This window comes from Vigna radiata, chromosome 7 (assembly GCF_000741045.1).
Source record: "Vigna radiata var. radiata cultivar VC1973A chromosome 7, Vradiata_ver6, whole genome shotgun sequence".
Taxonomy (NCBI): domain Eukaryota; kingdom Viridiplantae; phylum Streptophyta; class Magnoliopsida; order Fabales; family Fabaceae; genus Vigna; species Vigna radiata.
In genome coordinates, this window is record NC_028357.1 from 34,808,711 (window position 1) to 34,820,635 (window position 11,925).

Below are 11,925 nucleotides of genomic sequence, written 5' to 3' on the forward strand. Positions count from 1 at the left end.
AATGGGTGATGTAAAAGTACAAAGAAGTTCAACTTAGCTCACATCAAACAAAAATAAAATGAAAATACAAAATGGTCATTTACATATCTTTGCAAAAATGTTGGTTTAATTTTTAAGATTAAAATTTTCGGAGATCTAACTTATTTTCTAAGTTTTGAGATTGTTAAGACTATAAAAAGCTTCATTTATTTCAAAAAAATTATACTTTAGATATATTACATGAAAGTAGTATGTTTGTTTCATCTCCTTTTAATATTCTTACGAACTTCTCTGTCAAGTTGTTTGGAGATGGAGAAGCATTTGAAAATAAAAAGCTTATTGGAAAAGTTATTTACTTAACCAACACAAAACCCAATATCATATATATATGTCATGAAAAACCTAAACCTAAGTTAACATGTTTCATTCCTATTAGTGTTGATGGAAGTCTCACATCGACTAGAGATAAGACTATTTAAATATATATATATAAGTGTGTGCAAACTTTATCCTATAAATTGGTGTTGTGGAGTTGAGTTATATCATTTTTATCTTAGCTTTTTCTTATTTAATCCTTCTCTTGTAACCTAAATGATTATTACGGATTTAATAATATTCTTCTCTATTTTTTTCTCATTTACTTTCTTTTATTTTCAACGCTCTATTTTATTTTATTTTTCACGAATAATTTTCTTCCGGACAGTATCATTAAGTGTGCATAATGCTACCTATAATATACAAGAATGCACAAGTGATCACATTTCCCAATAATAAGTATATTTATCAAAAGATAAATTAGAGACCATACAACAATGAAAATTAAAGTATATTCTACATGAAGAAAAAACAACATCCTATTACTTCAAGTCCAAAACGATTTTTCTCAAATAGTTTTTTTACTTGATAACTAAACGTGTTAAAATTAAGTGAAACTTAATAAAAATAATTTTATCTCAATAGGCAACATGTTAAGTTGAAGTATAACCTAATTTAACTAAGATGAGAAAATATAATTGTAGTTTTTGCTAATAAAAAGATGACATCGTATTATAGGTTTAATTGTTTGGATACTTTCGAGACTTTTATAATTTATATTTTAATATAATTATAATTTTGATTAAATCAAACATATTTTTTTTTAATTTTTGGATGGTTTAACAATAATTTGATAATAGACTCAAATGTAATCTTAAGTGAAAGAATAAAGATTAAAAAGTTAAACATTGTATAAGAAATAATACTTCCAAATCTATTATCTTAATGTTTTAGATAGACAATAGTATATTAATTTTTCTATATAATTTAGTTTCGTGTTGTGTCTTTAATGATTTATCTTGTGTTGTTAAAATGAAAAACAACACTAATAATATTCATTCATGATAAATGAAGGACCTATCAATGTGAATGGAAAATATCAACCACTTATACTATAATTTAATCTTAATTTTAATTAGAGTGAGATTTCAAACATTGGATATATATTAAAGATCTTAATATGTCTTTTGTTAACAAAACTAATATATATTTTTTATAATGTAAGTTTTATAATTATGGATTGTTAATATTCAAATACATTTTTGCTATATTATTTTTAAATTTTTTTTCTACTATTAAGTCTTGCCAACATATTACTTTGATGGATTTTAAAATTAATTTAATAAAATTTTATAATTTTTTGTCTTTAAGGCTCAAAATTTTAAATAAAAAATCTAAATTTATAATTTAAAATCGTTATTTTATTATATGAATATGTTTTAATAAATTATTTTATGAAAATTAAATCTTAAATTCAATAATACATATATTCTTAAATTCATAACTTTTATAAAGTACCAACAAAATAACTTAATCAAACGATTTAGTAAGTAAACGGCATCAAGTTATTTGACTCCACAAGTTAGAAGTATGCTGTGGATCATTAAATAATTAAGCAATCTTATCGCCAGGATAAGAAAAGATAAGAAAATTTAAATGTTTCATTATATATAACTATAGTACAATTTTACTAAATTGCTATAATAATAAAATGAAATTTGTATCTACTTATGTATTATTGTTTAATTATATTTTTAATTATTGTAAATTTTTAACTATTTTTCTCAGATTAAAAATAAGTATAAAAGTAAAAGAAATTTTATTAGCACATGACGGAGTAAATCTAAGTCAGAATAAAATTAATATATTTTGTTAACATCTTGAACCTCTTCTTTTGTTTTTAATATATGATATTTATATTTTATCTATTTTAATTGGATAACAAAGTATATTGCATTGACTAATAAAAATATTCGTATCTATTTAAATACATACGTTTTTTCTTTAATCTAAAGTATAAAAACTATAATAAAATAAAATTGAAAATTACCATTAGATGAACCAAAATTAATTTAATAATCTATACTATTATATAAAAATTACTTTTTGTAATTCAAATAAATATTTATAGAAAAATATTTATTTATATAATAAAAGTTTATACAAATTATTTTTTATTATAATTATTTTTAATAAAAACATCTGCTAATTTGAAAAAATTATAATAAAAACAACACATCTGCTAATTTGAAAAAATTATAATAAAAAATAATTTTATTATATTTTCGAGTTCTGGCTAAATTGGATTTGAAAAAATTGTATTTTTTTATGCAAGTTAGATTTCAATCCGGCTCATGCATATTGAACTCATGTCAATCCGGTTCATGCAGATTGAACTCGTGATGGGTCGGGTTGGCCCACCAACCCACCTACTTTATTTTATTTTATTAAAATTTAATTTTAATTTTATAGAAAAATATTTATTATTTTTTTTGCTTGAAATAATTATTTAAGTTTCCTGTTTTCAAAATTAATTAAACACAAGAGTGAAATTTAGAAGTGAAATTTTTATGATTTAAATTAAAGAAAGTTTATAATTTTTTATTTAAACAAATTGTATTTAAATGAGTTAGTGAGTCAACTTGTATGGGTTGGGTCAGGTTCGAATTTTTTTGGCTCGTTAATAAATGAGTCAGGTTGAGTTGACTCACTGAGCGACACATCCATAGTGAGCCGGACCAAGTCGGACCAGATTACCCGTTTTGACAACTCTAATAATGGAATAGCATAATCACCCTCTTATTATTTTATTTGTGTAAAAAAAGTAATATAATATTAAAGTAATGGACCATTAATCAAAATTTAGTGATAATTAATATATTATATCTAACAGTGAAAATATTATATATATATATATATATATAATATAGAGAAATTACAATTTTAAAATATAATACTAAATAAATTGATATTAATAATTTAAAATAAATATAAATATATGATAAACTTGTAGATAGTTATTTTAATGAATAGCTAATTTGAAAAGGTTAAAAATATACGTACATATATGTCCTGCATTCAAAACCCAACTTTATTTGTCTTCTCTGCTTATAAACCAATACACATCAATTTATTTGAATCATCCGCAATTAAAAAAAGAAAAAGAAAAAAACTTAATCAAATTGAGCATGCCATTTGTCGAGTAATGCAATAATTTACTAAATAAAACGTGCATTATTTTTAAATTAAAAAATGTTAATTGTAAACCATTACATGTTTCTTATATTATAATAATTTTTTAAGGAAAAAAATGGTTTTGTTCTTATCTATGATTTTTAATAAACTATATTTTAAGTAGTGAATGTTATTTATGTGAGTAATAAAACAACGTCCTGAGTTAACAATTAAACAAACTCTTAAATAAGTAATAAGTTATTTTAGTCCATAATCAAATAATCCCCGAATTAAATGTTAGAAGTCATTTGAATGAATAATAAATCAGCTTTATTAAACAGTTGACGTTATTTCAACGAGGAATCAAATAATCTCAATGTCATTTTCTGTGATTAATATATATTATCTTAACAATCAGTAGACAAACTGAGCAAGTACAAAGTACATTAAACGAGGTAAATTGGAATTGAAATAGGTTGTTGTGAAATTTTTGAGTGAGAAAATGATATGATATGGAAAAGAGTTTGAGATTTATCAAAATTATCGTATGAATTACTAATTCGGGTATAAATTGTTATATGGATTAAGTATGTTTTTAGTCGTTATATTATCAAGTGATTTTGCTTTTAGTCCTTCTTTTAAAATAAGATATATTTTAATCCTTTTTTTAAAAAAAATTTTGATTTTAGTCATCCAAAACAAGCAGCGTTAAAAAAAGTTGATCTGGCTAATGGTACTATGCCACATATCTATTTTTTTTCTAACATCTTTTCCAACTTTTCTCCCTCCCTCTCCCTCTGACTCGTTCCTTACATCTTCATCCCTCTACCACCAAACTTCAACTCTCCTTCTCTCACCAAAAAAATATATCCATATGTTGGCGACGTTTTATTGCAGCTATTGTCTCAAAAGACTCAAGCAAAGCCTTGTACACTATCCCAAAAGACCCATTCCAAATTACCCTTGAAGCATGAAACCCCTCAGTGGCCAAAACCTTTCTTCTTCCTCAAACATACGAAGAAGATGAAGTTGGTGGAGAGAGAGAAAGAAGGGGTGGTTGAAGAAGAGGGTGCCGAAGGAAGCGACCATGGAGGGGGTGTTTCATTAGTCCTCGACTTTGACAATGATGGTGGGCTTCCTGGTAGATTGTTTCACAATTCGCATTCGCGATTTTGGTTTGCTTATGGGAATAGATTGATGGCGGCGTGAACTAGTTTCACCTGATGTCACGGTCGTTGTTCTGGTTTTTAATTCGCAGGGTTTGAGACGCGAGGATGGAGCGAAGGAGACAAACTCAAGGTGTACCAGTGACAACGACGCCTGGTGGCGTGACGAAGGTTGATGGATGAACCTGATTTGGAGGTTCTCTCTACTTTGAAGGCGTGTTGGATCTGAATCGCAAGAGACATGATTGTAGCAAAGGTGCTTCGGCAACGTCAATGGCTGCCATGGGGTTCGTTGTTTCCTCATTGCAGGTTGTGCGATGACGAGAGAGGACAATCCCGATGATGATGCAACAGGGGAGCAGTGGCATTGTGGCGATTTCAGTTGTGAGCAACAATGTTGATGGAAATCCTCGTCGGCGATGGTGGTGGTGGAAATCCAGCCGCAAGAATTGTGTGTTGTAGGCGAGAAAGAGGCAGAAAATGTGAGAAACACTGACTCAACGTAAGAAAAAAAAATCGTATCAGTCTACTGTTAACCACATCAGCTGATTTTTAATAGTGTTAGCTTTTGAGGACTAAAATCAAAATTTCTTTTACAAAGAAGGATTAACTTACTTTAAAAAAGGGATTAAAAACCAAAACCTCTTAATAATATAAAAAGTTAAAAACATATTTAACCTTTATATATATATATATATATATATATATATATATATATATATATATTTATATATATATATATATTACAAAATATTTATATATTTAAAGATGTGAATGAAAGTAATTTTAATATTATACTAAAAGATATTATGTCAATCTTTACTAAACTAAATAAATTATATATATTTTAATAAAATTTATATTTAAATTCATTATTTTCATTAAATAAAATACTTTATATTTTAATAAATTTTTATGAGAATATTCGAGATCATTCTTCAACTTTCGATACTCAATCAGATAAAGTTTAAATGTTTTTTACAGGGGACTTTAACGTAATTTTCCTCAAAAAGAATAAATTTATACTACATGCAATAAACCAAAGAGGCTCGTAAAACAATCAGAACTTAATAATGGATTAATTTAGGGTGGCGGAAAGTATAGAAGTTAGACCATTTTTTGAACTCCACAAACTAAGCTTTGGAACTAGGAGCCCGCTACCCCCAAGTCCACATTAATTCATTTTCAATACAAATAACAGAAAAATTAAAAATAAGAATGAATAGGATAAAATTATTATTTATTTATATCAATGAAAACAAGAAAGCACATTATATCATAAACGTTGTAACAGTATATAAATTAATTTATTGCAAATATAAAAATTGATATTCAGGTTTCCTTCTCAAGTAAAAATAAATAATAGAATAATAAAACAAAAGTTAAAGATATAAAATTAAATTATTTGAAGTATTTCGAATCTACACGAAAATAATAGGAAAAGAAAAGCGAAAATGAAGTGGCATAAAATAAGCAGAGAGTGAGCAGCGGTTCCACTCCCTTGTCTATATATAGCATCTCAGAGCCTTTACACACTTTCCATAGTTTCTACCAAACTCCCATCTCTGTTTTTGTATCCTTCTGAAACAGAATAATACACAAATTCTTGAATGATGCAGACAGAGCCAACGTCTTCTCCAAGTTTCAGTGCTCACTCTTCCGATTCTTTCTTTCACATCGCTACTAGAGTTGTCCGCGAACACCGCAGCGACACCCGCGACACTCTTTGCCAACAAAACGACGACGCTGACCCGGTCGATGACTTCGAGTTCTCTTTCGTTTTCGGTCACACGGACGCCTCTCCTGCCTCCGCCGACGACATTTTCTGCAACGGCCAAATCAGACCTTTCTACCCTCCCTTCCACCATGACCCTCCGCCGCCTCACTCTTCCGTTACGTCTCTTCCCCTTGAAACCACACGTCGTCCGCGTCTGCCTTTGAAGACACTGATGTTGGAGGAGCGAGAGATGGTGAACGGCAGCAACGATCTCGAAGGCGTGGCTGAAGGAACGTACTGTGTGTGGACCCCGCCCTGCAAGAAGACAACCGCATCGCCCAAGCGGTGGAGGTTTCGGGACCTTGTGCCTCGGAGTCACAATTGTGGTCAGAAGGACTCGCTTCTTTTTGTCGGTCCCTCTAAGAGGACCAGCAAGGTGGTGCCTAAGCATGCCTCCGCCCAAAACAGTGGTGGCGCCGCCGCAAAGCTGGTCGGATTTTTCACAAACAATGGACTTGGTCGGAATAATTTTCAACCCTCAAGCTAGTACAGATTGAAGTGGTTTGGTAACTTTGTACTTAATCTGATCAATAATTAACCTAGTTTTTTATTACAGAAAAAAAGAGAGGTAAGGATGGCTTAACATTTCATAGAGATAAAAATGATCTTATAATAATAACTTAATGTCTATAATTGGGGAAATGATTACCTCATTTCATAGATTTTATAGTATGCATATTGTAAAAGGGAGAGTGAGATTTAGCTTTTTGTAGCGTAGATATGGCGGAGGTGGAGAAGTTGGCAGTGAGAGAGTGTGTGGGTCTCACGCGGCATAGAGTTGGAGTAGGAAAAAGTTTGGAAGTGTTTATGGAGTGAGATTTAATTTGACATTTAGCGAACATGTCATTATCATTTGCTTTTTTAACACATTGGAGGGATGAAGGCTAAATAGAAGGAGAAAAAGTATCTCTTTTTTTCTTCTCCATTTCCACCTCTACTTGACGCTCCAATCTCTCCAACACTTCATTCCTTTCGCATACCCCATTATACGTACCAAAATTCTTAAATCACAATTAATAATTAATAAATATATTAAATCATAATTATAGTAGTAGGGTGTTTAAAACAAATAACACAATATAACGATTTTAATAGTTTAAATTAGTTTTTTTATTATAAAAAAATAAAACAAACTACCCTACTAAAAATACAAACCTACATTAAATGAGTGATGGGCTAGTACGCAGGTTTGCCAAACTTTACCCATTTTAGTGTTGGCATAAAATTTAGAATTAAATATAATTTTTATCCTACATTTTGCAAAATCCAAAATTTTAGTACCAAACTATTTTCTTCAAATTTCAGTCTTATGCCATTTAATTTTTCATAATTTTGTTCTTTGAACTTCTTTTTTTATACAATTTTATTCTTGTAATAGTTAATTATCTACATCTTTGTTTAACGTTTAGTTCGATGTCTTGTTTCTTACTTTGAACTTAACATCGTTAGATAAAGAGAAATACACATAATATTGGTGACTTTTTTTGACATGATTTGAAGAAAGATGCAAGGAAGATGAATTTAATTACATATTAATTTAATATAATTTTAAAATTTTAAAATTATAAATAATTAACAATTAAGGAATTAAATTTGCTTAAGTACATAAAAATGAAATAAAATTACCAATAACTAAAATTAAAAATTAATTATAGTTTGTTTGAAATATGAGAACCAAAAATTACAATTATCCTTAGAATCCTTAAATGTAATTAGAATATAATGAGAATATAGAGTTTCATATGCTGATTTGAAATTACAGATTGTCCGCTGATTTTTTAAGTAACTATATAAAAATATTTAAATTAACAAGGAAAACTGAACTTATATGTAAGTTAGTTACCTTAAATTTAACTATATTTTTAAGTTTTTCGATAATTACTAGTTAACGTGTAATTAGCTTAATTAATTGTGTATCTACTTTAGTCTCTCACCCTCTCTTTTTTCGTGAATTAAACTGCCTAAATTATAAATTCAAAATGTTTGGCTCTTTTGAATCATGGAAACTTTAATTATTTCCTAAGTGTGGTTGATGAATGTAATGACACATTTGGAGTCACTTTCACATTCTTGTTTATTATGTATACTTTGATTTGACCCAAGTCAATGCTACTCCATTTAGGGAACTTATCCCAATCCTTGGGTGGAACAACCACCCATTCTAAGCCCTTCACAACACCATCATTAAGGTCTTGCAATTAATTTCAATAGTAGAGAATTCTTAGGAAGTTGTTTTTTTTTTTTTAGATTTTAATTTGTTTTAGCAAAAATATGTTTTTTCATACTAATACTATATTTCTTTTATGGATTTCTTAGAATTACTTATAGGTGTACTTTTCTTCAACTAACTACCAATGTGTTTTTAACTCATCCAATTATCCTTGATCAAGAATTTAACTAGTAAGATGCTTCAAATCTATTTGTTCATGACGCAAAGCATTAAATTTTAAGACTTGGAAAATGTAAATTGAATCCTTTGAGCTAACTCAATATTCGAAACTCAAAGATAAATGTGTAACTTTATGTGGGTTGAATTTAGCTTAGATAATGAATGTTGAAGAGTAGGAGCTATGCTAGAATATAATTTGCAAATAAACTTTAAATGTTAAGCCTAAATGCATATCGAAAAATGGAAAGAAAATTAAAATTATTGGAAACTAGTTAAACATGAAAACGATGTATTTCATTATTGTAACATATCCAATACACCTTTTCAATTAGACTCACACATCACTTTGCAAGATCTTTAATCTCATATCATGATAAATCTCGCATTAGATGGGCACTGATAGACATGTTAATTTTGTTTAGTTCAACTAGTTTGGTTTGGTTCAAGGTAAAAAAAGTTTACAGGTTAAAAAATAATATACAAAAAATAGTTTACAGATACATAATGTTAAAAAAAAAGTTTTACGAGATATATCAATCTATGGATTATTTTTTAAAGTATAATGTTTTATTTAAAAATAAGGGTTTAATATGTTTTTAGTCTCTTAATTTTCAGTAAAAATTGGAATTAGTCCCTTTTTGAAACTTTAATCCAATTTAACCCTCCAACTTTAGAAATATGTGGATTTAGTCTTTTTAACCAAATTTTACTAAGTTTATTTGACATTTCAAACGTATTTCATGATACAACTTTGAGTTGTTTACACTGTTTAGCACATTTTTTTCTTCAATGTTAATTGAGAAATGCATTTGAAACCTCAAATCAATAACAAAATTTGGTTAAAGGAATTAAATTCATGCAGTTTTAAAGATAAGGGACTAAATTAGTCAAAAGTTTTAAGGAGGGACTAATTCCAATTTTCACTAAAAGTTAAAAGACTAAAAACATATTTAACCCTAAAAATAAAATGAAAAAAAATACTTAAATTTTTATTTATTTATATGAAAAATAATTACTCAATTCAAAAAATTAAAAGTGGTATAAAAAAGTTGGATTAGACTTAAATGAAATTAACTTAAGAGCTCTAAATAATTATATGAAACTTCCATGCAAAACTCAATATCCATTACTTTTTATTTCTTTTGAAAATATCACCAAATCTAAATGTATTAGCATTATATTAGAAGTAGCATATTTATTAAATAAATGATAAAATTATTAATATATAAGTATAATTTAAATATTATATTCTAAATTATTCTTATTATGATCATGGACTCATAATTTAAAAGTCAATATTTAAGATAGTTTAATATTTATTTTATTATTTGAAATTTTTTTTAAGAACAAAACTGTGATGAAATTCAATGTTTTAAAGTAGATAATACTTTATATGCATCATAATGATTAATCCTAATTATGTCATTTGACAAAGTTAGATGAAAAAATTGATGTCTCCATTGACAATCATTCTCGTTAGATATTGAATGGGACTTATATTCTTACCATTATTAATAGTTGTATACTATTTATAATGGAAGTCTAAAACAACTTAAATACTCTTTTCACCTTCTATCTTTTAAAGATAAAACCATAACATAATTATATATTTCAAAATAAATAATATATCATATACATGATAATTAATTCTAAGTATGTCACTCAATAAACTTGAAATAAAAACATAAACTAATTTTATAAAAGTCATTTAAAATTATCGTATCTAAATTCATTCTCCAAATGTACTTTGCATGCATAAACAAGAAAAAAATTTAGCAGGAAAAACAATTTAAATGAAGAATTTTATATTTTTCCGTAATCTAAATTTTGGAATCCAATGGCCATCCATGTCTAAGGCTACTGGGAATAAAAGCAAGTAGCAAAAGATAAACAGTTGTATTGTCTGACAGAGTATGTATGTGAGCCGCAAAACATTTAATGAGTAAAGATGATTGAATGGATAAACACCATTTAAATTGATAATAATGATGGAATGAAATATTAGGTTTAAAAATTAGCTCAAAGTAAGTGTAAAACATGATTTATAATTTATAGTCAAAAACCAAAACTCCGTTCAGAGAAAGCTAGTAACTTAAGTCATAAAAATGAAAAATCAACACAATGAGAAAAATAGAAGAAAAAAGGGAGAAAAAAAAGACGAAAGTGGACAAATAAGATCCACTAAGAAGAGAATAGTTTGACCTATGACAAAAATACATAAATTTATAAATATTTACGGATAAAATCGTCATATATAATTAATATTTCTAAATATTTATTATTTTTTAAATATTTTAATATTTGTTTATAAATGAATTGTTATATAGTTATCATATTACTTATATTTATGAGTATTTAAAAAATTAAACTTAAAATTTAATTTAATTAGATCTAAAATTTAATTTAATTTATATTATATGTTAAATTTTTTCACTTTATTTACATTTTATTTTAAAAATTTATAAAATATATTTTTCAAATATATAAAGATATCTACATAAGTGTTTTAAAACTCACATTTCGATATAAATAAAAAGTTAATTCTTTTATAATCGAATAATAGTTGTCATCCTAGAATAAGTATGGCAATTTTTTTAATGTACGTTTTTTTCTCATCCCAGTATCATAAATGATAAAGAATTATATATGTTGAAAGAGTAGTTTGGTTTGGGAAATGTAATAGGCGGTAGGAGGCCCAACTAAGTTATCTAAAATTAAAAATCCTTGTTTCTTATTCATATGGGTGTTGCTCCCTGCACCTCTTCAAGTGGGATCGGTACCTCCCCACTATTTTAATTTATTTCAAAAATATTTTACATTTTCCCACTATTTTCTTTTGTTCCAAAAATACTCTACACCTCCTCACTATCCTTAATCATTTTTCTCTTTCTCTCTCTACATTAATGGAGCATTTACATGGCTCATTAATGGAGCATTTATATTAGTCAAATTTGAACTTGTGATATATTTTCTTAAATAAGTTTGATTCAATCTTATTTTTGTTGTTTAATATATTTTTTTCTTTTCAAATTACTTAATAAATGGTAAAATTTTGTTCTAAATTTCTAGAAAAATGTTTATATATATGTGTGTTTTTTTTACATATAATATCTATAATTTTTAAC

The 11,925-nt window shown here is 27.0% G+C and overlaps 1 protein-coding gene across 1 annotated transcript; it reads left to right on the top strand.

Annotated features, from left to right (window-relative positions):
• Window positions 1-6,169: 6,169 nt before the first annotated feature.
• On the top strand, window positions 6,170-7,414 carry LOC111241975. Its single transcript, XM_022782798.1, has one exon. The coding sequence runs from the start codon at window positions 6,245-6,247 to the stop codon at window positions 6,896-6,898; it is 654 nt and encodes a 217-aa protein (XP_022638519.1). The 5' UTR covers window positions 6,170-6,244; the 3' UTR covers window positions 6,899-7,414.
• The last annotated feature ends 4,511 nt before the right edge of the window (window positions 7,415-11,925 follow it).

Excerpts from the sequence above, each read along its gene's own strand:
- LOC111241975 (XM_022782798.1), top strand. The coding sequence starts at position 6,245 with ATGATGCAGACAGAGCCAACGTCTTCTCCAAGTTTCAGTGCTCACTCT.